Raw genomic sequence first — 25771 nt, 5'->3', positions numbered from 1 at the left:
GTTATGGTTATGGTTATAGGATTTGGCAGATGCTTTTGTCCAGGTACCTGATGACTTACCGGCACTGAAACGTAACTGTAGCCGGGGGGGGGAAAAATCTGTAGTCCATCCCTGAGCCTACTACTATAAATGCCCGCCTGTCATTATCACTTTTGTGTCTCTGAGCCCGGGACGAGGTAGAGTTTCCAAGAGTAGCCTACCTTCCATTTGGATAGACAGACAGCAAAGAACACTTTCGGTAAGAAACATTTTACCTAACTGCATTCTGAAATACATCTAGGCCTATACGATTAAATATTTTATGTTTCCCTTTCAACATCCTACTTTCTATGTCACTTTGACAACTTCGAACTAACAGGGATGGGTATGTCAAAGGACAAGAAGAACCGTCCCAATATAGAGATGAAGGTAAGACGAGCCATTTGATAACCTCTGTCTTCATGATGATTGTACATTTTGTGTCATATCTGAGTCCTTTCTTCCGTGTCTATAGTCTCTGGAGCCAAAAGTTGTCAGCAAGTGTCCATTCACCTCAGTTTGGCTGCGTAATGTAAGCGATGACCATACTTTTCAAGACACTCTGCATCATAAGGCTGTTAAGGTACATGGTGTTGCCCAACTCCTAAATTGTACAATATTCTGTCAACGTTGTTGATGCATGAATATTCAACATCTTTGCTGTGCTTCAGAATATGGCTTGCAGGACAGGAGTGTGTAATGGATCCGTCATGTTTCCAAAAGCCCTGATGTCTCCTCCTGATAGTAGGCCTACCCCAGATGCTAGTGACCGTCTGGTTCAGGCTCTTGACTTCATCAACCAGTTTTATAAACCATTTACGAGGTGCGTGTTTTATGTCAATTTTAACAAACACACACATGATAGAAACACAATAATTATGTATTTGCATGGAAAAGTAGTAGTAGTAGCAAGGCATCAATCGTTAATATGCACATCATGGATAAAAGGTGATATCTGTTTCCAGAGAGACCGCCGATTATAGTATACTGTAGCTACAGAGCAACACTAGTTAATAACATTTAACAACAAAAAATCCATTATGGTCCACAGCTCTAGAATAGAAGATTACCTGGCCCGACTTGAGCAAGTTAGTTTAGAAATCGATGCTACTGGGACTTACCAGCTGACCTCAGAAGAACTGGCTTTTGCTGCGAAACAGGCGTGGAGAAATGCACCGAGATGCATTGGCAGGATTCAATGGTCCAACTTACAGGTGGGATGTACAGTACACTTACATATGACCATCACTAAATGGACATATCCGCACAACTTTATTAATTAACTGCATTAACACATGTAGCCTTTAGTGAATAGCTTTGTGAGTTCTTTTTTTAAAAACAAATTAATTTGTGATATGAACTTGGGTGTCTTGAAAGGCGCTTTATAAATATCTATTATACAAATTATTATTATTATTATTATTAGTAGTAGTAGTAGTAGTAGTAGAATTAATAATAATAATAATAATAATAATAATGTTATGAAATAATGGTCATTTTGTAGGTGTTTGATGCCCGAAGATGTAGCACCGCTAAGGAAATGTTTGATAACCTTTGTGAGCATCTTCACTATGCCTCAAATGGAGGCAATCTGAGGTACATCACCAGCCCTTTAATCACATCCTTAATTCCACCTGATCAAAATGCTGTTACTGCTTGTTTTTGTTTATATCAACTTTTTAGACACTAAAGCTCGTTTTGTTTCCTTTTGAGTGATTGAAGATTATCGTGACATTTGTAAAGTGATATTCTCTGGGGCCTGGCCATATTTTAATTGTTTTTGAACAAAGACGTGTGTTCATAAATTGCATACTGTCATGAAAAAGTAAGATGTACTAAATGAAACTATTTACAGTATGTGCACTGAAGCCATGACCTGCATTGCATTATTAGAGAAGAGTTTTAAATGTTATGTTTTGGATGTTATGTTTTTTTAGGGATTAGAGTTAGTATGGCAGGCATAACTTGTTAAGAGATTTTTGTCTTGACATGCACTCAATATGTTCCATGCTCTCATTGTAGGTCTGCAATCACAATTTTCCCGCAGAGAACTGATGGGAAGCATGACTTTCGTGTGTGGAATAGGCAGCTTATAAAATATGCTGGGTATCAGATGCCTGATGGAACTATAAGAGGAGACCCTGGCAGTCTGGACTTTACAGAGGTGAATATGTGCACAGAAATACACAATTTTAGAGACATGTGTGAATTTAGTTGTGCCAATGTCAGTGTACACACACGGAACTGACATTTGTCAGGCAAAAAATAGCTTAGTCTTGTTTTCAGTAATCAAATAATAAGTGTTTGATATTTACAGATTTGTATTCGTCTTGGGTGGACTCCAAAATATGGTCCCTTTGATGTGCTGCCACTGGTCTTGCAGGCCAATGGTGAAGACCCAGAGGTCTTTGAGATTCCTCCAGAGTTAATTTTGGAGGTTTCCATGGAGCACCCACAGTAGGTTCCACTGTGTTTATTTCCTTATGGTTATCATGTCTTTATGTTGATTTTGATGACATGGTTTAATATTGCAACATTGTATTACTAGGTTGTAGAGTTCAAACAATTATTTTTTGAGGCTACCCATTCCATTGATAAAACCTGGCAAGCTTAAGACATGGTGCTTAGTTTGGGCTCTTGCCACTCATCAGATGCTCTTGTCTGTGTATGAAATTGCTGTTTCAAAGGTGGAGAAATTTGAGAGAAATGTTAACAATGTAGGAAATGGCTTGGGGTGCCACATTGTCTAAGGCTATGTTTACACCGGCATGCCTTGATACACAGTTCTGATTTTCTGCCTGTACAGTATGTGATCCCTTACAGAAATGTCAGGTTTCTGGCAAACAGTTGCTGCAAATTTGCGGCAGGGTCATATTTTCACATGCAAATTAGGTTTCTGGCAAACAGTTGTGGTTAACTTTTAACAATGTTACAGCAAATTTGGCAGCAATGGCATATGCAAATAAGGTTTGTCACCAGAAGTTCACTGGAAGTCTGCCATTATTGGCTAAATTTGCTGGCATATCACTGGTGAACACATTTGCCACTTTATAAGTCACAAATTTGCGAGAAACAAAGTTGGAAATAATTTCTGAGATTAAAGTCAGAATTTCTGAGAAGAAAAGTAAAAATTTTCAAGATAAAAGTCAAAATTTACGAGAAAAAAAGTCGGAAATAATTTCTGAGATTAAAGTCAGAATTTCTGAGAAGAAAAGTAAACATTTTCAAGATAAAAGTCAAAATTTACGAGAAAAAAAGTCGGAAATAATTTCTGAGATTAAAGTCAGAATTTCTGAGAAAAAAAGCAAAATTTTCTAACTTTAATCTCAGAAATTATTTAATTGTTGCCTTCCAACTTTGCTGGAAGTTTTCCTCTAGCAGCCAACATTGGAAAACTTGTGTCAATATTTTCTAGTGAAGTCATTTAGTTTCCCACAAATCACCCACATGTTTGCTGCAAATCTGCCGCAGACATTTTATTTTTGTAAGGGATTTTTTGGACTGACTATACATCTACGTTTCAGAGTGGCCCATATCAGATATCTGTGTCTATTTACACCCCTGGTACGAATAGCCTTAACATCTCTGCATGTGTATATTTGAAATACTAAATAGTTGTAGTTACTTGTCTAGCAATGTGTGCAGCAATGGACTCACTTTCAGAAAAATACTCAACTGTCTCAACAAGACTCTTAGCTATGTTGCAAAAGATCTTCAGGGTAATTTGCATTCCACTTCATTTCTAAATTAAATTGAGCTTCTGTTGTCACCATGGCTGGCCAAATCTAGACCATTCCTCTGTCTCCACATATCTTAGAGGAGCATAAAAGAACTCTTAAAGTCAGCTGACTCTTCAGTCCACTTAAGTCAGAGTGGAAACGGTTCAATCAAGTTTTGACTGCTATTTGCATTCTTTCAAGTTAAACTATTCCCTAACCCAGTGTATACTTGAAGACAAAACAGCAGTCATCTAGCAGTTTACGTGCCCCTGTACTTTAGTTTGACATAATTTGCTAATTAGGTCCTTGAAAATAAGTGAATGAATTACTAAATGGGGTGGGGGATGGTTATATCTAGATAAAGAGAATGAGAATGAAAATGAAAGGGCAAGTCACACCACAGCTTTCCAACTTGAAATGTTTGCATCCATGAACTGATTACATCAGGCACCAAAGGTCTGATCACAGTGCTGCTAATTGCTTCTCCTGTGTGCTTTGATCATCTGGTTCAGCCCGTCACCAGGGTCATAGAGAGACTGAAGATGAGGGATATTTCAAGTTTGTGCAATTGTACTTCTGCAAGTGTATTAACATAAAACTTGTTATTTAAAATATGTTATATAAAATAATGTTTAATTGGTCCTTGTTATGTTGGCAGCAGTCTGATCATGGTTTCATTACAATCTGAAATATGTGCCGTAGTTGTATAGCCCAACTAGTCCCATGTAATATGTGCTGGGCCTTGATTATTAGGGGTATGGGGCTATCTTAGGGCCTCACAGGGATTAGCCGGTGGCAAATGCATAGGAATGGGTTATTAGGGTATAACACCAAACACCTGAGAGTGCTTGGCCTGTTGTGTTCTCTGCTCCTCTCTTCTTTCCCTACTATTGCTCTCCTGCGCGTGGGGATCCTTGAATCCCCTGCTCTTCTATTCTTCACCCTCTTTGTTTCTCTCTTTCCTTCTCCTTTCTTTCACTCATTCATCCCAGGTTTGGTTTTGTGTTTATATCTCATGCATTCAGGTTTTCCTAGTTTCTTCTGTTTACATTGTACCTAATTGATTCATTCATTTATTGGTTACAGTTACTTAAACCTGTCATCTCACATGCAGCTTACATTTGTAACATTTAAGCAACAACTGTTTATTGCAGTATTGAACAGTTCCTTGTTCTAACGTTCATATAACTCTTGGTGGGCCCTGCCATTGCATCTAACATTTGGTTTATAAACTGTTTAGTGATATTGTTGGTCATTTACTAATTTAAAGGTGCTCTAAGCGATGTTGGGTAACATCACTTCTGTTTATCTTTAAACAAAATAGACAGCTTGCTCGCTACTCCCTCCCCCTACAGAAATGATACTGTTCACACTGTCCTCACGTGGCATTGACTTCCACAGGTTTGACTGGTTCAAGGACATGCAGCTCAAGTGGTACGCCCTACCCGCAGTGTCCAACATGATGTTAGAGGTCGGAGGACTTCAGTTCACAGCTTGCCCCTTCAATGGCTGGTTTATGGGCACAGAGATCGGGGTTAGGGATTTCTGTGACCCCCAGCGGTACAATATACTAGAGGTATGCAATGGATTTACAGCAGAGATTAACAAGGAATAACTTCCATCTTTGTGAGCATTTTATTCAATTTCAAAAATATACGTTGCATTTTGCATTGCAGCAAGTTGGTCGTAAAATGGGATTAGAGACACAGACATTGTCCTCCCTTTGGAAAGACGAGGCTCTTCTGGCTGTTAATGTAGCTGTTATTTACAGCTTCCAGGTTGGGTCAAATGATTATTACATAACACATTTCACCGCAATGTTGTGTTATTCCCTTGCATTACTCTAATGAGGTTTAAAAGTGTGCATGTAGCATGTTCTCAGGAGATCATTCATGGTTCTGTGTCTACTTCTGTGCTGTCACAGAAAAATAAAGTAACCATCACGGATCACCACTCGGCCTCAGAATCCTTCATGAAGCACATGGAGAATGAGGTTCGTCTCCGTGGAGGTTGTCCAGCAGACTGGATCTGGTTGGTTCCACCCATGTCAGGTTCTCTCACAGCTGTGTTCCACCAGGAAATGGCCAGCTACATCCTCTCCCCCTTCTACTACTACCAGGTAGGGAAACATTGTGGATCAGATTGAGTATGTTTACATGACACTGGAAAAAAACGAATTATTGTGTTAGTCTGACCCAAACCAACATTTTTTAAATGCATGTAAACATGTTAGTCTGGCTGAAATAATTCAAATTACTAATAATTATATTTCATATTTACATTTAGCATATTTAACATTTATATTTAGCATTTCATTTTATATTTTTCCCTTAGTACAAAATGTTATCCTAGAAAAATATATTGTCATTTTTGCACCAATTTGTCTGCAAATGTGTGAAAAAGAAATAGTTTAAAATCATAGTGCTCTTTTTTACATGTAGTGATGCTGAATGTGTTAAACTGTGCTGGATAAAACAATACGCCCAATTTTACAAACCGTAGCCCATAGCACGGCACCCCTAACCTGTAGCTTGGCTAAACTGTGCATGTAAACTGATGGGGCTTGATATCTTCACTGTGATGTCCTGTCTTTTAAAAGTTAGTAAAGACATTGAACTTCTGTTTTTGTTTCTGTTGTTTAAAGCCTGATCCCTGGGAGACTCACGTATGGAAAGATAAGAAAAAACTGAAGAAAAAAGAAATCCATTTCAAGGCAGCTGCCAGGTTCTGACATTAATAGTTTGCTTGGTTTGTTTTGTCTTATATCTTGAGATACAATGTTGACTAAAAGACAGTAGCATATGACATCTTAACAGTTGAAAAGGCATTTGCATTCAGTACATTTGGTGATATTCGTTGGATGGGTCTACAGTACTTTCAGTCACAAAAAATATATTTTGTCAATTTGTCTCCAAATTGAAAAGCCAGATAAGGTAATACTTTATTCGTCAGACAAGTCTGAAATTTGTTTTGCGTCCATTTAGTTGCTCTATTGAGACTTAACACAAACATACAACATTAATTGTCCATACATCACACACCACAACCATAAAATGTGTTATACATACATACCTTGTACATATCCAGGATATCATTTGCCAAATAGTTGCCTAATCCAGGTATAATTTGGTAAATAGTTGCCTAATCCAGGTATAATTTGGTTGTTGACAATGACCATGAAACATATTTTGTAAACAGCAGTCAGTAGATATAGATCACATTGAATTATGATTGTGATTACCAATGTGGCATGACACTCTTCTGCAGGGCTGTGCTCTTCACTGTGTCTCTGATGCGTCCTGCGATGGCCTTGCGTGTGCGCTGCACTGTGCTGTACGCCACAGAAACAGGCAAATCCCTCACTCTAGCCAGAAAGCTCAACTCCATGCTCAACTGTGCATTCAACTCCAGGGTAAGAAGGAACACTACATTTAAAGACAACACATAGCATACAGTGCCCTCTATAATTATTGGCAGTCTTGGTAAATGTTACTAAAAACAGGTATAAAAAAGAATCGTTGATGATTTATTGTAGTCCCACAATGAAAACAATGAGGAAAAATCCAACCTTGAAGGGAAGACAGTTTATTATTAGAAAAAGGAAAATCTCATAAAGAAATAATATTTATTAACAAAAATATGTCACCCACAATTATTGGCACCCCTAGAAAATCTTATATATAAAAAAACAGAAGCATTTTCCTATTTACAGTATATACAACTTCTTTAAGTTAATCAAAGTGTCTGTGAACTTTCAGAAGTAGTTCATGACTTTCTTTTTCACTAAGGTATGAAAATGACACATGATAAGGTATGACACAGAGGCTAAATCCCCTAGTCATTTTCCAGCATGGGAAAGATAAGAGAATACACTACATTTAAATAAAAGAAAAGTGTGTTCACATTTGTAAGTCAAGGAATGGCTTTAAAAACTACTTTGTTGAAAATGGCCATATTTACGAACAAGAATTAAAAGGTTCTTATCAACTGAAAATGTGACATATGCTTGGATAACGACCCATGGTTATCTTGCCTCCACACAAAGTATGGAAGATCGTAAGAGAGGCAAACATTCCATAAGAACCACTGTTGGAAAGTTACAGACAAAGCTATCATCTTGGGGTCACCAAGTCCCCCAAAAAATCTTCAAAAGTGACCTCACTGCTAATAGATTATTTATAGGACATGCCAGATAAAAGCCTTTTCTGTCATTTAATTACAAATATAAATGGCAGGAGTTAGGTTAGGTCAGGTTTTAGTAAAGCATGGTTTAGTGGAATAGATATGGTCTCGCGTGCAAGCAGATTCCTTCAAATGCGCCGCTGACTATCAAAATACCGATGCGCTGTTTGAAGTTGCACTGCTTGCTGTTAAAGGGAATGACAGATGTAATTTCATTGGTTTAAAAGATGTTACTCCCAAAACACACCCATGACTGATTAAGAAACATAAGAGCCGCCCTGTTGCACAAAGCGTCTGACGTTTGATAACAGTTGATAACAAAAACCACCCCCAATGTGGACTGCACAAACCCCTAGCTATTCGCGAGTGACCATGTGTTTTAGATCACCGAGATAGATTAGATTAGATTAGATTAGATTAGATTAGATTCTACTTTATTGTCATTGTGCAGAGTACAAGTACAGAGACAAAAAAATGCAGTTTGTGTCTAACCAGAAGTGCAAAAAAGCAGAAAAGTGCAATGTGATATACAAAGAAGGTGCATAGATAGATAGATAGATACTAGACAGTACAAAAGATATAGTGCCGTGTCAGAAGGTGGTTTAGAGTATTATAAATTAAATATGTATGTGCACTTGTGCAGTGTATTAGCAGTAACCTTATAAGAGCAGAATAAATATGGCAATGTAATATTAACAATGTATGAACAACATACAGATATGTGCAATGTAGTGGCAGTACCATTATAGTAGTAGTAAGAACAATATAGATATATGCAGTGTATTAACAGAATATATTACAGAAAAACTGAATAAATATGTATATTTAGTATGAACCATATAAACAGATATGTACAGCTAGTGCAACAGTAGTTGTAACAGTATCATTGTAGTGCAGAAACAGTAACATTATAATAGTACTAAGAATAAGTGTATGTGCAGGATGAAGAGCAGTAGAATATGGCTATGTATTAGTGTAATTACAGTATGTACATTTGTAAATAAATAGACACTATGGATGAGATGGCACAAAATCAAGCTTCGGTCATTACCATCTCAGTCCCCTGATCTAAACTCCATAGGAAAACAGTGGGGTGAGTCAAAGAGCAGCATGCACAAGTGTGGACCTAGGAATCTGGACCATCTGGGGAGATTTTGTAAAGATGAATGGTCTTAAATCCTTTGCTTTGTATTCTCCAACTATATGGGGTGTCATTGGAGAATATTCTAAGCTATTTTATTGGCAAAGGGAGGCTTAAGAAGGTATTACAAGCAGGGGTGCCAATAATTGTGGGTGGCCTGTTTTTGTTAAAACATTATGTACTGTATTTCTTTATGAGATTTTCCTTTTTCTCATAATACATGTCCTTCCCTTCAAGGTTCGATTTTTTCCCTCATTGTTTTCATTGTGAGATTACATTAAATCACCGACAGATTATTTTTTTATACCTGTTTTTAGTCAACTTTACCAGAGGTGCCAATAATTATGGAGGGTACTGTATATCATACAAGGCTCCTCCATTGAAATCCATTTTAAACTGCCTTTATGATTCTTTCCAGTTCCTTTGCATGGAAGATTATGTCCTCAGTGACCTTGAAACTGAGTGTCTGCTTATTGTGGTGACCAGCACCTTTGGGAACGGAGACCCCCCAGGGAATGGAGAGGTATAGAGAGACCCTCTGGTTGCTTTGGAGATACTCAAGATATTACCTTGCATTAATCACTCTGAATATAATCTAATGACTGCATGGTATATGATTCCACAGAGTTTCAAAAAGGGGCTCCTCACTTTAGAATCCATCAAAAACAAATTCAGGTATTCTTTTGACAGTATTTAATAGAATGTTATATTAAATATAGTCAATCTAAACAGTTTAATAACAACTAAACATCACTTCTCCCTCTCTCTCTCTCTCTCACACACACACACACACACACACACAGGTACTGTGTCTTTGGCCTGGGCTCCCGTATGTACCCACAGTTCTGTGCCTTCGCCCACACCCTGGACACCAGACTGGCACAGCTGGGGGCCAGGAGTTTGCTTCCAGTTGGGGAGGGAGACGAGCTGAATGCCCAAGAAGAATCGTTCACTGCTTGGGCACAGGCTGCTTTTCAGGTTAGTTGAACAAAGCAGAAATTAATCTTCATTATGTATGTGTATGTGCACAATGACCTTTGGCTGTGTATGTAGGTATGTTGGACACACAGAAAGAGTAAGAAAGAAAGAGATCAAGTAAAGAAAGAACTAATGAACTCTGCCTTCCTAGTTCTTTGATAGTATTCACTAGACATAGAAATACATCAATGCATCCAGAGCTGTTGGTCAATTTCAAAAAGTGCCCCCCGCTTTAACTGTTCTAAAGCCCTGATGGATCAAGAGACAAGCAAGAACAGACTTCCCTCGCTCAGCAAGTCAGCTCATGAGTTAATTTATAATACATGTGATTTTGTCAACACTAAAGATCAACTGTATTGAAGAGAGAGAGAGAGAGAGAGAGAGAGAAGCTTAAATGTACATTATGGCTATTAATGATCCGTGTACTAATGGTTTAAGGAAGCCTGCAAGGAGTTCAAAATCCATGGACAGCTCTCTGTCCTCAAGCCACCATCTGACATCTGGGAACCTCACAGATACAGAGTGCAGAATGAGAACTGCCCACTAGACCGCATGAGAGGTACAGTACAGACAGCATCACCCAGACACACAAAGTGCCATTTACATTCATATTTTGTCATGGAGTTCTCTAAATGTGTCCACGCTTGCGCAGCATGTAGTCACTGCAGTGCAGTGGTAACAGTCTTTCTCTTTCTCTTTTCAGTCATGAGCAATCTGTATAGTGAAGTATGTGCCATTCACTGAACTTCTTTTTTTTCTTTCTACCACAGCATTGTCAGAGACTCACTCTAAAGCCCTAATCTCCATGAAACTGAAGAGGAAGGTACACTTACAAAGCCCTCGGTCCAGGTGGGCACATTTTAATATATTAATTAATTTAATATATACTCATGAAGCCTACAACTGTCATCATTCTTTAATTCTCTTAAGGATCAAATAGCATTATTTCATATTAAAGTCTGTTGAGTCACACCCATTCATTGTACATAGCTTTTGAAGGTGGCTATCATACCAAATGTCCTGACAAGGCTGTTTTTTTATCTCTGCATTTGCTTTTCAGTCGCTCTACAATCTTGGTGGAACTTGAGAAACACAGTGGAGCAGAGCCCTTGCGATATGCCCCAGGTGATCATGTGGGAGTTTTCCCAGGGAACCCAGCAGAACTTGTGGCTGGTGTTCTAAAGCACCTCTCTGATGCCACCCCTATCAACCAAAGCGTGCGTCTCGAGTCTCTCTACACCTCTGGCTCAGGTGGGTTCCGTCTCTATTGAATTCATGCCTCAGACATGTGATACATGGGTTTCCATCTGACTCATTCATTTTCAATGGTCAAAATCTGCATTTAAAAGTTGAAAGGAAACCCAGCTATTGATATTCTTTAGTGCTGAAACTGTGACAGCTTACGATTCTGTTGTCTTGGGAATTGAACAACCTCAGAGTTTCCCTCCATATTTTTTGTGCAAAGGCAAATGGATAATAACTTGTGAACAACTGTATCACTGTATCTCCTGAAGGGATCACGTGCTGGGAGACAGACGGGCGCATCCCAGCATGCTCTCTGGCACAGGCCCTCACCTACCTGCTGGACATCTCCAGTCCTCCCTCCCAGAACCTCCTCCATAAACTCTCACAGATTGCCACACAAGAGGATCAAAAGCGGCACCTGCTAATGCTAGCTACGGTAATGTGTAATGCTGCATCTAATTCAAGGCCTGGCTAATAGAATGATGTTTTCTGTAATATAATTGTAGTAGAATAATCATAAATTAAATTGAATGTCAGTGCCTAACAAATGTTACACAGCACAGTATACTCTCAAGTTGTTGTGAACTGTACATCTCAAACCATGCTACGCTTCACAGGACTACCAGGAGTATATGAAGTGGACGAACTCCTTCAGGCCTACTTTCCTAGAGGTTTTGCAACAATTCCCATCTGTGGAGCTCACAGCGACCTTCCTCCTTAGTCAGCTACCTCTGCTAAAGCCACGCCTCTACTCTGTTAGCTCCTCCCCAGAGCTCTGCCCTAATGAGCTGCACCTTACAGTGACAGTGTTGAACTACCACACCCAAGGTAACAGCAACATTTTTTTTATAAAGTTCTTTCACAATAGCTGAAAAAGGTGCTGCAGTTTATCTTTTAAAATACACTAACCCATAGCACCCTGTCATACGGGCATATTTAAGTCTGGAATTACCTGTTTTTAAGGTTTTTGAAAATACATTTTTCATTGTCATTTTCAACTACTGTAGAACTAACCCCCAATATTCAATGAACAGGCTAAATTGCAAGTGTAAGAACTTGCTATACTGCAGTTGTTTTCCCTCCTGGAATTACACGCTTGTTTCCAATGCATAAAGCGTCACTGAAATTCTCTTTTAGTCTAGGAAGACGTAATCCATAGGGAAACCGAAAGTTATTTCGGTCAAAGGCACAAAGCCATTCCTGGCAAGTCAGCAAAAATGCAATCAGTACAATTTCATGTTTTCATCTAAATTAAATGCTAGTGTAGTAGTACAATGTAGTCACAGGACTTCAGAAGTGGAGACACACAGGTCTAAGTGACCGTGAGCCCACTGGACATCCAGTCCATCAAAAGAGACATGCTAGAAGCCAGTGTGCAGGGGTCTAAAGCTGCTTTTCATACTCAAAGTCACTCATATTGAAAAGTAAAATAGATCCACTTTTAAAAATAGATCCACAGTTGGGCTGCACCTCACAGTTTGCTTCTAATTAGTATTCAGATGAATTGTGATTATAATGGTTTAGTGTGATTTAACACCACTTTCCAGAGAGGTGTTAACCACTTGCCTACATGTTCTTTAGACATCATGGCTCTAGAACTGGTGAAAATCCACTGGTGGACTGTTGGAGAAGGTGTCTTGTGTATGAATATGCAAATCACAGTCCAACGTGCAAGTGCAATGTGCTGATCACTGTGACTACTGAGACCTGCTTAGTGAATCATTAGATTATGTCCTCCAAAGCATGTCTTCTCATTCTCTCTGAGCCAGAAATTTCACACTCTTACAAATTCTTTTTGAAACATTGGTCATTTTTTATACCTTCTTACATGTTGGAAATGCTCCATTGATACACTTGCCTCAGTATAATTTCTTTATTTGATAATGAAATGATACTAAGGCAAAAGGCACTACTCTAGGCACAGACACTACTCAAAAAGTTAGGGAAATCTGGCTTTCGGGTAAAATTTAATTTACAGAAAGTACTGAAACATTGAGCTGTTGGACATGCGCATTCAAAACATTACAGAAGTTCACATTAAGTTCACCTGTAAAGGTTATAGTGGATTTTAGGTTCATCCTGAAATTTCACCTGAAAGTCGAATATCCCATTTTTAACTTTTTGTGAGTAGTGTATTTAATTGAATCACAGGACATGGCTTAATCTAAAGCAATTACACCATATTTGTTGTTCTTCAAAGATGGACACGACCCACTCCATCATGGTGTGTGTAGCACTTGGCTGAACACAATCGAAGAGGGAGACTTGGTGCCTTGCTTCCTTCACAGGTATGTAATAAAGCATGCAAGGCCATTTTCTGTTTGTGACAGACCAGCACATCTCAGAGTAGAGGAGGTTACATGACTCAATTAGTCAACAAGTGGGACACACATGTAATTAGGGAAATTAGCTTGTTGCTTGGCAAGCTTACTCTAATTTAGTCTGTATGTAGTGTTACAACTGGATGCTAATGATGAAATTAATTATAAATGTGGACATACAGTAGCTGTCTCTGTCAGCATTTTCTCTGTTTTTATTATTATTAAAAGAAATCAGATCTGTAGCCTATGTGCTTAATAATGAATTGGTGTGATTCTTGTAATTCCTGTCATTTTTGCTTGCCAACTGATATGCATAAGTTTGTAATAAAAGACTGCAGAACTTGTAATTTAATGTTAATGTAATTTAATGTCTTCATATTCTTGCACTGTGATATCTCACCTTCTGTTGTTTGTAGTTCCGAAGGCTTTCACCTGACAGACCCCAGCATACCGGTCATCTTAGTTGGTGTAGGGAGTGGCATTGCCCCATTCCGAAGCTTCTGGCAACAGCGGATATACGATCAAGAACAGAAAGGTACTCAGAGCACATTGTCAAGAAAAAATCAAAGCCAACGATCAGATTGAAATACTTAGTGGAAAGTCCTCATTAGATGGTGGAGACTGATAGGCTGTGGTGGAATTCTGAGGTGGAATTCTCAGATTGGACACTTGTAAGCGACCTGTGTTCTGCCCAGGCTTGGCAGGTGTGCCCATGACGTTGGTGTTTGGCTGTCGGAGTGCAGACACAGACCACCTGTACAGAGAGGAAGTGCAGGAGATGAAACGCAAGGGAGTTTTCAGAACTGTCATGACGGCATACTCACGTGAGCCTAGTCAGGACAAGGTGAGCTCTCCCTGGACTATTGTTGGCTTACTCCTGTTGAATATTTAATGTATGATATCCTGGACTATTGTTTTAACTGAATTTGTTTTAGCCTCGTTGAGTTAGTCTTGGAAGTATGTTGGTGGAATCCATTTGGTATTCCTTTCATCTGCATTAAAAGCATGCATGCATACAATATGTTTTATTTGTAAATATGAACGAGGGTAGCAAACCCAACACCTTGTTCTGCCAGTCAAAGTGAGGACCTTCAGCCACCATAGAGGATGCATTATGTTTAAAACTATGGCCTGCTCCATCTAGACGTATGTACAGGACATCCTGAGGGACTCTTTGGCTGAGGAGGTGGCACAGGTGCTTCACCAGCAGGCTGGACACATTTATGTCTGTGGAAGCATAAGCATGTCGAGGGATGTGGCTCACACCATAGAAGGCATCCTAGCACACAGGCTTGGCATTAGTGCTCTTCAGGCTTCCCAACAGCTGGCCCAAATCAAGGTGAACAGCTTTCCTCACATTCAGATTTGATGAGGAATGGTCAATAGATCACATAGAGTTATATTCTTAATACTAATGATTTAACTTGTATAAAATATATTGGAATATGTAATGAATGAAAGTACTGTAATGTTTTGGATATTTAGGGGAGGTACAAGGTTTACTTTTAAAAGTAGATGTTTCAAGACAACTTAAAGTTGATCAAAGACAAGGCTACTTACAGTGTTCTCTTGTGTCTATCTGCAGAGTGAGAAGCGATACCATGAAGACATCTTTGGGGACAAAACCACAGGGGTTACCAGCATGTCATCTTTAGGGGGGCAACAAAAAATGGGCGCAAAAAGTATCACCACAAGCTTTTAGTGCAGGCCCCTTGGCAGACACACGGGGCCCATAGCCTCGGCCGTAGACTACATAGGCTATATAAACATGTGGTAGTTATTAAACCAGGTGAATAATGCATTTTGCATTTTTCGCCTGTCACAGATAATGTGCAGAATGTAAATATGATGACATTTCATGTACATTCATGTTGATTTTCTCGTGAATCGTTTATCACAGCAACTAGTATCTCATACCATCCGCAAGCTCAGATCTTGCTCTGTCAGGTGATATGCATGTGATATCAGTGTGATTAGAACTTCGTGAGCAATCCAACAGAGAAGAATGGGTGTGCATTTTGCATTTTTCACCCGTTGCAGATCATTTCTCAGGGGGGGCAGAGTTTATCTCTGGGGCTCCCCCAGCCTCCCCCTAGACACACACCTGGACAAAACATGAAAATGACATAAACCTGCGCTTCATCTTGATCCAAGCAGAAATATCAGCCAACTTGATAATGCTCAGTGATTATTCCTTGACCTATTCCTGTGCCTAGACTAAACACTAATGGGACTTAGTCACATGCATAGCATTTTCCACCTCTCATAAGCACTACTTTCCTACACTTTGTGCACACCTACACATCACTACTGTTATAAATATCATAAAATTAATTTATCCCTATACCAACTCCATGCTCACTATGCTGTTGCCACCACCCCATATGTCTCACATGATACTTTTCTTTTTCATATGAAAATATATATGCAACCTATGTGATATCAATGTATTTTCATACTTTAAATACTACATTTTAGTAATGTTATGGTAAATGTTTGTTTTTGAATATCTTATTTGTCTATTGGAGAGAAGAGAAGTAAATGAAGAGAAGTAAAAGTAGGCCTAAACTGACGCTAGTTATTCCCAAAATAGTCAAATACAATCTTCTAGAAGCGTGAATGCTCTCAAAGCAAGACATATCAGTTTCTTATGTACAGCCTGTTTCAGCCTAAAGTCATAGACTTACTGTAGTCATTGTAATCCTAGGATGCCCTCATGCTTTTCTGAATGCTTGGTTGACTGCAGTGTGGAACATGCTTCTCACAGTGCAGGCAGGCACACGGAATACTTGATAATGTGAAACTGTTTATTGAATGAATCTCTCCATGTTCCTCAACCCTCACTAGACCTATTTTAAAGGAACACAAAACATTTTAAGCTGTGCCAAAATACATTTTTCTTGAATCTGTGCATCGCTCCATTTGACAAAGTGCTGTATAATTTTCAAATATCAAAACAGAGTTTTTATTAAAAATATATTATGCTCTTATTCCCAATTGACTAAATTATTTATGTATTAACTCATTATTTATTTAACATTTGTGACATAGGCCTACTGACATTGACATTGTGACATTTTAAATATTGTTCAGAAAGTCTTCACATGCTTTAGCCTAACTGAAATACAGACTATGGCCTACATTTTGCAGTCTAAAACGCATGATCTCTGGCGAATAGTTTAAACAAATTTCGAGGTTTGTCCAGTCCACATTGAGTGTGTTTTAGTTATGAAATGTAATCAAACGTCCGGTGCTTGGCGCAAGAAGGTCGGCCTTATGTTTCTTAATCAGTCATGGGTGTGTTTCGGGCGTAACATTCTTTAATCTAATGAGAGTGACAACTGTCATTCCCTTTAACAGCAAGCAGTCGGACTTCAAACAGTGCATCGGTATTTTGATGATGGTGAAGGAATCTGCTTGCACGTGAGACCTTATGGAACAGGTATTCCACTAAACCATACTTTACTTAAAACCTAGCAGAGTAGGCCTATATAGCTGCATCTGCACTCGTCTATTATTTGAACTCATTGGCAAAGTGAAACTGACTTCACCATGGTGTCATAGTCAACGACAAAACAGTTATACACAGTTATATTGACTGACTGATAGGTTACCATCGAAAACATAGCCTGAAAAAATGCAACATTAACATTTACCCCAATAATGTTCGAATGACTGAATAAAAAACCTAAGGACATTTATCCTGCAGAGGAGTTGCATGCTTAGGCTACATCAGTGCGTCTTCAGCTGTGCTTCATGCTCTCACCTAAGGGACCGTTAGTTATTTATAAACGGGGTCACCGGAGGGATTTTGAGTGCTTCAATCAAAAGTTGCATAACCCTCCGCTGTCTGCAAGAAAATTATCAACGACCCTCCAGCAGCCTTTTCAAAAAAGACATGACCCTCCCCGGCCAATTGTCGATACCTTCTACCCACGCTATAAAGTAAAGATGTTTAAGTCGTGATTCACTCGGATCTTTCACCCGTGTCTTTAAATTAACCCATGAGTCGCGAGTCTCTAGTATCATTAACTCGGATCAGTTGAGTCCTACTACAATTCAATCTAAAACGATAAACAGCGCCACACACAAACCTCTTGCAACATTAGCTAGCCTCCTAGCCATAGCCATCGTAGCTACCAAAAATATAACAATTTCGTAGGCAACCACAACTCCACAAATTAACTCAAGCGAGTGAGCAGGCAGTCCGAGATAACTGGTTAACTTCCCGCAGAGCCGGAAACATTGCAGACTCACAGCCCACACAGCAGTAGACTCCTAGGCGGATCCGCCTTCAAGACGCCAAACCCGCGTGACTGTCGCATTCGTTTTGGTGCCTCACAGAGGATCAGCTCCGCCTCCAGGCGGTCCCGTAAATTCTACTGTCAAACAGCGGATCCTGAGTGGACCCATGTCGGATCCGCGGGCGCGGACGCGCATTTACTGTAACGGTTGAACATGACTGTACACCAAGAGCCAAGAAGAGTCATACTAGTGGATATTTTCTTTGCTGGGACACGGTTGCGCTGAACCCTCTCGAGTAAGTGATATTTATTAATATATTGCGACATTCACAATAGCTAAACATTGGCCTTTGTGGTTTTATAATCATCATGTTTATTAATTGTAATGACGTTGTTTGATATTAGGACTAACGTTAACGTTAGTGCAACCAGAGACGTTTGTCATTTTGTGCAACAGTTTGTGCAAAGTTAACGTTATTGTTAGCTGTGATGCTCATAGGAGTCTGTAGCCTATCTGATTTAAAATGGGATAGCAATTTCGGCAGAATATGTAATGGTAGTGTGATTTAAAAAAACACACATTGTTATTTAACATTAGTCTGGTCTTGTCTGTTTTAATGTGTCGCTGTTGTCCATATAGTGCTACTATGCTAGCGGCATATAGCTGCTAGCTAGCATGCTGCTAGGCGCAATTGCATAAGTTATTGCTAATGTCTATTAGTGCTATACATATATTGAAATCACGTTTGCGATGCAAACCTTGATTAAGGTGATATTGGCACTGGTATTTCAGTCAATGAAGTCAGTGAAGCACTCTGCTATGATGGCTACCTACAACTTTAGCATGTTGACTCACTGATAATGGTTTAGCCCTAGCCTCTAGCTAGCTGTGCATTAACGTTTGCATTTTGCCAAGTTTGGTCTCATACGTAACTTTAGTGTCTATCTGCCATCTTTGTAATGAAAGCCTCGGCATTTTAATCACTGTTTAAGTCGGTTCAGACAACTATTGGCATCGGTTTGTGATTTATTATGCTAACGTAACTTAACTGTATGGAACTTGGTCCCCATCTTCTATTTTGTTTGTTCTGCAGCGTCAACTTTTATCGGCTGGATTCTAGCATCTAACGTTACGATTGCCTCTGTTGGGTTTGCTTGATCAAGTAAGATACTTTCTGGGTTGTTAAAATGTAATGTGAACACATTCCCGTAGCATTCCAAAATAGACCAGAGATGCTTGTACTATATGTATATTTGGACATTTTGGGATTGCAATAACCATAATGATATCGTTATGTAACAGCCATCGTTTCGGGGACTCTGATGACAGTGAAGAGCCAGAAAATGGTGACTTTGCATCTCTGAGGTACCTTCCAACTCGCCTGGTATATCAGTTGAAGCCTCAAGCCCAAGCCAATTGCACTGGCAAAGTAAGTAATAATCTCTTAACATTGAAATAACTAAATCATAATATTAATATTAGAGATATGGTTAACATTCTTAGTGCTAAATACATTCCCCTCTCTTTGTATCTATTCCTCCAGCTCCACCATCTCGCCGAGTGCCAGGCAGCTGAGTCACTACCCCTCAACCTGGAGAAAACTGTTAAGGTAAAGACTGATCTCTGAAATAATATTGAATACAGTGGCCCCATCTATATTAACACAGCAGTAGTCACTCCATTTCAGATCAACAGATTGCATCTGCATTACCATCTGAGATTTTCTGCATACTTTATCCATTACTTTCAAAATCTCAGCCAAATATTTTGTCAGTTAAAACATCTGCATTCATGCAATATTGCCTGAAAAGTTCATTCATTATTATCAGATTGTATTGAAACACATTGATTTCAATGTCAATCCATTCATGGAGTTGATATAGATAGTGCATACCAAAATATTGAAACATACAAATTCATGTCCAGCATGACCAGAGATTTGTTTTTGTTTGCCATTGTTTGGCCCTGTAGCTCTCAGCCTACCATGTTTAACAGATCACAACCATTTATCTCCCTTAGCACCTCACCATGGGGCAGGACTGCAACACTCTTCACCACCTCAACTCCCTGCACCTGCACCTGCATTTAACATACGGAGAGTTACTCAAGGTAGGGACTGATCTCTGAAATATTAGTGAATAGAAAGGCCCCATGTGTATTATCAGTCATGGTTAACAGATTTAATAAAAAAAAAAACAATTTAATACAATTTTACAATTTAATACTACCATTTAATAAAAAAATGTTCCCCCTCTCGCACACCGCCCACCTCACTATGGGCCAGGAACGGCAGTCCCTCCTCAACTCCCTCCACCCCCACACCAGCCCTCAACGTGCAGCGAACAGAGGAGCTTTGTAAGTCATGTTTCTTTTTAAATTTAATCTCCTTAATACCTATCTCATATATTGTATTGTGTAAGCATACTTGGCTTTGGATGCTACATACCATAAACATAAACATATCTGTCTGTTTGATTACAGGTGCTGTGAGGAAAAACATGGTGACACGGTCTGCCACGGACACTGAGGTCACCAAACACGCAATCAGGTGTTTCAACCGGCGGTGGATCGGGCAACGAGGAGATGTGTTCCGCCTCCATCCACACAAATGGAGTAATAGGAGAAATAAGCATTAAACAATCTTTTTATTGAACTTCTTGTCATTCACCAGTTATTCATTTTCTGATATTTTAGCTGTGCATAGCGCAGTATTTCATTGAAGTTGTAGCCTATTAGATAAAATATTTAATGTCTGCACTGACCTAGGCCTATAAAGCACTAAATTAGGTTTTGACCACAAAATGAATGTAAAGTAGCCTAGGCAATGTAGGCTACTTAACAAAAACAGAATAGCTTATAACCTGTAACTTTCCATAAATGTCCATTTTATATTTCCATTGAGTAGTGATCACGTTTGTACAGTAAATTGATGTCTTGACTTAAACCTTTTCTGTTAGGTTTATTGACAGTATTGTTAAGTTAAAAATACGAGGCAATGCAGATTAATCGTAGGCCTATATTGCTGTAGTAGCCTAGGCTAGGCCTAGTGATAGTTTTACTTTTATCCTATAGTTGCCTAGTTTTATCCTACAGCAAGAACAGAAGGAATTTTGAAAATGAGATAAACGGGTCCAAAACGGACCCGGGCCAGATGAGCCTTTGAGTCCGTTCCGGGTCCGCGGCGGATGTATGTATCGATTTGCGGATCCCAAACGGACCCGCCGCGGAGGTAAGGTTTTAATCGCGGATGCGGAGTGGATGCAGTGCGGAGCCACGGCGGGTCCGCGATCCGCCTTCGTAGCGGATCCGTTCCTGAGAGCATCTGGACTCCGATACGGGTCCGTTTCGCGGGTCCGTTCCGGAAGGCGTCATACCTCCGCGGCGGATCCGCCGCGGAGTCCTTTTGCTGTGTGGGAGACCATGAGACTCAGATTGGAGCGGCTGAGTAGCAATCCGGGTTAGTCGGATCAGCCGGCCGGTTAGGCTACGTTGAGTACGAGTCAGTCGAATTAGCCGGCTACGTTGTCATGAGTGGATCTGCGAGAGTGAGTAGCTCCTCCTCGAGGTGAAAAGCAATTCCACAACAAAAGCCATTTTTCCACTTCTGAAATAACATTCAATGTTCTGCATGTAGCCTAGACATAATTAGATTTGGTGTATAGATGTAGCATATTAAAATGCAATTAGGTCGTGCAGACAGTCCGAACTGCGCGCTCATGGAGCTGCTTGAGTATCTACCTGGGTCAGTCGAATCAGCCGGGTGGTCGGTTACGTTGTTATGAGTGCGAGTCAGCCGAATCAGCCGGCTACGTTGTCATGAGTGGATCTTTAGAGCAGCGAGTAGCCTAACTCCTCGTCAAGGTGAAAAACAAATCCACAACAAAAGCTATGCTTTCACTTCTGAAATAACATATGTTCTGCACGCATAGCCTACTTTAAAATGCAATTAGGTCGCGAAGACAGTCCGAAACATTGCAAGCTTTGTATGGAGAGTAGGCTAGCCTACCTGGGTCAGTCGGATCAGCCAGGCGGGCCGGTTACGTTGTTGTTATGAGTGCGAGTCAGCCGAATCAGCCGGCTACGTTGTCATGAGTGGATCTTTAGAGGAGCGAGTAACTCCTCGTCAAGGTTAAAAGAAAATCCACAACAAAAGCCATGCGTTCACTTCTGAAATAACATATATTCTGCATGCATAGCCTACTTTAAAATGCAATTAGGTCGCGAAGACAGTCCGAAACATTGCAAGCTCTGTATTCCTTGAGTAGGCTAGCCTACCTGGGTCATTTGGATCAGCCGGGCGGACCGGTTACGTTATGTTGTTATGAGTGCGAGTCAGTCGAATCAGCCGGCTACATGAGTGGATCTGTAGACGAGCGAGTAGCCTAGTTTCTACTCGTGTCAAGGTGATAATAATAATAGGTATAATGAGAATAGTAGTAGTAGTAATAATAATAATAATAACAATAATTTATTCACTGCAGGGCATTTCTATGTTCCTGTATCTATGTCTACATTGAAAGTCAATTGCTTAGGCTAGGTTAAGACAATAAATAAACAGTCTGGCTCAAACTGCTTTCTTTCCCGTGAGTGGGTGGAGGTTTTGATGCTATTATATTAGGCTATTTTATATTATATTATATTATATTATATTATATTATATTATATTAGGCTACCTAACAGTATAGCCATGATTAATAGTAATATTAGTTGCCTAGTATTAGCAGCCTATAATACTTATTAGAATAGATTCCTAGTAGCCTATTAGTAGTAGTGGTAATAAACATTGTAGCAGAGTAGCATTAGACCTAGGCAAACTTTTCTATTGTTAACAAAACAACAACAAATAAGTAATTATTATAATATAGGCTACCCTCTCTGTCAATAAGATCAAAGTTTCTGAACATGAGCACCAAAAAGATGAACAATGTGTGGATGCACTTTGACCAGGAGAGCAAAACTCTAAAGGCTAAATGCAAGTGCTGCAAAAACCTGGTTTCAAATCATGGAGGATCCACATCCAACATGAGAAGGCACTTAACGAAATGAAGCACCCCACGGCACTGCTTGAACGTAGGACTGAATTTCTTTGCGATTTAGCAATACTGACTCAAGTGACTCAAGTGACTCGTTCAACCCGGATCAGTTTAGTGAGTGACTCAGAATAACCCGGATCCTTAAAAGGAATCGAGTTTGACATGCCTACTATAAAGCGCTAAATATCGACTTAAACTGTCGTTCTAAACTCACCCTCTGCTTTCTGATCTTACACATCACACTTCACCAAGATGGTGGCCATTTCAGCAGATTTACTCACTAACATTGTTGTGGAAAGCATGGAAACTAAATGCACACTTCCTGCAACTGCATTAGCCTACTTGAAATAAGTTACTCCTCTACGTAGTAGCCTAAGTATTCACATGAAATAAAACAATAAAACATTGTTGCTATGGACTCATCTCTAGGCTTCCTCAGTCATTGTAAAGTTGCCGAAGCTGAATATTATCCAAAACTCAATTTCTCAGACGAGACTCAATTTGGGAGCTTGCTACACTCCTTCCTTCTCAAATGACTTGAAAAGGCCGTTTACACAATTTCACAATCACAGGGACCGAAAAATACCTAACATGCCAACTTTTTCCGGGTTTAGGCCTATCATTTTAACTTTTCCCCGCTGTCTTGCCGTTTTAATATTTTCCCGTAGAATATCCCATATTACTGTAATACTCTCATAACATTAGTCCTGCATTCTGGCCTGTCTCTGTGTTGTCCTGTTGTTACCCCTTGCCCTTCCAGAGAAACAGATGTAGGCTATTCAAATCATCGTTTTGCTTGCTTGAATGCGAACTCAGAGTGATGTTAACCTACAGGCCTATTTAAGTTATAGACGTGGTTGTCGTGAGAGCACGATTCATTGGCGCTTGCAGTGTAGCCAGTAGGCTATGTCTACGTGCGCACCTGCCAGGCTAAGAGCCAAAGAAATCCCCCTGTATATTCACTCCAAGTTGGTCTACCATAACTTACCAACTCTACACTGTGTAAACCATAAACTGGCTATTTATTTGACCAATGTATTTGTTCAACTTTATGAAGCAGAATTACGCACTGCTACTTGGAACGTAACACATTTTTGTTGGCAGGAGAGAGAATGACAGCGATTAACAAATTGCACTTGTTGCTTGTTACCAATAAATTGCGCCTACTATATATTTTTTTGCAAACAACAAAAACAGAAAGGATGGAGACAGCAAAGCTAGAGATGGGCAGGAACAAGGTCAATTGGTAGAAATGCTTGTCAAAACGTTAGGAGCTGGATGTGTGGATGAATGAAGCACAAGTATGCTTTATAAGCATGCACATTGTTTAAAGTTAGGCTAGGCTACACGGTAAACTACAAGTAAACCAAAGTTAAATTTAGCTTTTTTAGGGCTGGATAAAGTTGACCAAATGGATATAGGCTGTTAGGCGTGAATAAAGTAGGCTACTTTGTTGCTCCAACCCTTCAAACGTTAATGGGGACGGATGTTGACATTTTCCATATTTTGCGTGAGAAACCCGGGAAATCCCTTATTTTCATTGCTCAATGTTGACAGAGCTATGGAACGAAAGAGAACGTTATATGGCGACAGAAATCAACAATCAAACAAGCCACTTTGATTTTTTGCTGTTTTCATTAATACAAAAGATGGGTGACCCCCCCTCCTAGACAAAAAAAGTTAGGTGACCCTCCCCTCAACAAAGAATAAAAAGACATGACCCTCCCCTATTTTCCTCCGGTGACCCCGTTTATAAATAAAGAACGATCCCTAATCACTTTTATCCTTCATTACCCATTTGCAAATTATGGTGAGTAACTACTCATTGTGAGATATATTTCGTAATATCTTTATTATAATGTTTCCCATTGTAATCATGTAATTTGTAATGTTTTGCATGGATGTGCGCTGGTGTGTGTTCCTGTGGATGAGAGAAGCAGGGTGCGTTGTGCACCCGCCCATATCACTGTTGATAATGTGAAATAACATAGCCTACTGTATAAACAACTCGCCACGGATTTCTGACCAGGTTTCCCTTGGTCAGTAGGTAGTGTACATATGTAAGGGATAATGTATAGAACGCCGGTCGTCATTGGGAAAATAAGTCCCGACAGGGCGAACCGGACCCCGACGCGCAGCGGAGGATAATAAGATGCTAATAGGCTGAGGATAATAATGGCGCATTATAATTAGATAGGCTAATGCGCCAGACCCCTCCTTCCTAAGACGTTAGGTCGTTAATTGCCACACCCCTTGGCGCGTTGCTCAATAAAATAGAGGGCATGGTGAAAAACTCGAGTCTACGAGGAATAAGCTTTAATCACCTCATGATGATTAAAGACTTTGCGCTGGCTTTAGACTATCATGATCTACCAGAAACGCACATTTCCTGTCCCGGGATTGTTTCAATGAATGAAAATGGTATAGGCCTAATCCAAAAATGTCGTAAACTGACTAGATGATTGATTTCTAGGAGTTGTTTTGTAAAATGATATGTAATTCATTAGGCTCCTAGTTTTGTTGTGATAAAGATTGATGTTTTAAAAAAAAGAAAAAACGTGAAATTCTGACTGTGACATCATTTGACCATGGTGATGCTGAAATTGATCAAGTCCTCTCATTTTTACCTGCTTCTTTCAGGGGGACAATCTAAAGGGACCCCATCACACTTAAAATATACTTGAAACGAATGGAATTCTCTGATATGTCCGAGGGGGTCACTGAATTCCCTGCTTACATGCAAATAGTTTTGATTCTTGCATGTTCGCAGGCAGAGAAATTGCCATTAAATTGATTGACCGTCAGGCTCTGTCACATCAGACCCCACCACAGCCTTGACAAATAGCCTAGTTCCTATTAGTGATTTTCAAAAACGCATTTTATTCAAGA

The 25771-nt window shown here is 39.7% G+C and overlaps 1 protein-coding gene and 1 long non-coding RNA gene across 3 annotated transcripts; both read left to right on the top strand.

Annotated features, from left to right (window-relative positions):
* Window positions 1-376: 376 nt before the first annotated feature.
* Window positions 377-16591, top strand: nos2b (nitric oxide synthase 2b, inducible). 2 transcript variants are annotated; one of them, XM_042064554.1, is made up of 25 exons: window positions 377-408; window positions 494-601; window positions 690-841; window positions 1070-1232; window positions 1523-1614; window positions 2041-2182; window positions 2336-2475; window positions 5139-5313; window positions 5414-5515; window positions 5662-5856; window positions 6382-6461; window positions 7005-7149; window positions 9479-9583; window positions 9686-9735; window positions 9864-10038; window positions 10477-10597; window positions 10809-10887; window positions 11099-11289; window positions 11553-11719; window positions 11901-12111; window positions 13484-13571; window positions 14021-14139; window positions 14300-14448; window positions 14749-14943; window positions 15190-16591. In XM_042064554.1, exons 1-25 carry the CDS (start codon window positions 403-405, stop codon window positions 15304-15306), a joined length of 3267 nt encoding a protein of 1088 aa, XP_041920488.1. In that variant the 5' UTR covers window positions 377-402; the 3' UTR covers window positions 15307-16591. The 2 variants fall into 2 exon arrangements, with proteins under 2 accessions (XP_041920488.1, XP_041920489.1); XM_042064555.1 differs by lacking the exons at window positions 377-408; window positions 494-601; window positions 690-841; ... (2 more) ...; window positions 2041-2182; window positions 2336-2475 and adding an exon at window positions 4286-4295.
* Window positions 16592-19237: 2646 nt separating this feature from the next.
* Window positions 19238-19907, top strand: LOC121684503. The gene is made up of 3 exons (XR_006023149.1): window positions 19238-19278; window positions 19393-19458; window positions 19869-19907. It is a non-coding gene; the product is annotated as an uncharacterized LOC121684503 (long non-coding RNA).
* The last annotated feature ends 5864 nt before the right edge of the window (window positions 19908-25771 follow it).

The sequence above is a fragment of the Alosa sapidissima genome, chromosome 15 (genome assembly GCF_018492685.1).
Source record: "Alosa sapidissima isolate fAloSap1 chromosome 15, fAloSap1.pri, whole genome shotgun sequence".
NCBI lineage: Eukaryota > Metazoa > Chordata > Actinopteri > Clupeiformes > Clupeidae > Alosa > Alosa sapidissima.
Note: the sequence above shows the minus strand (reverse complement) of the source record. Positions and strands in the feature narration are given on the sequence as shown.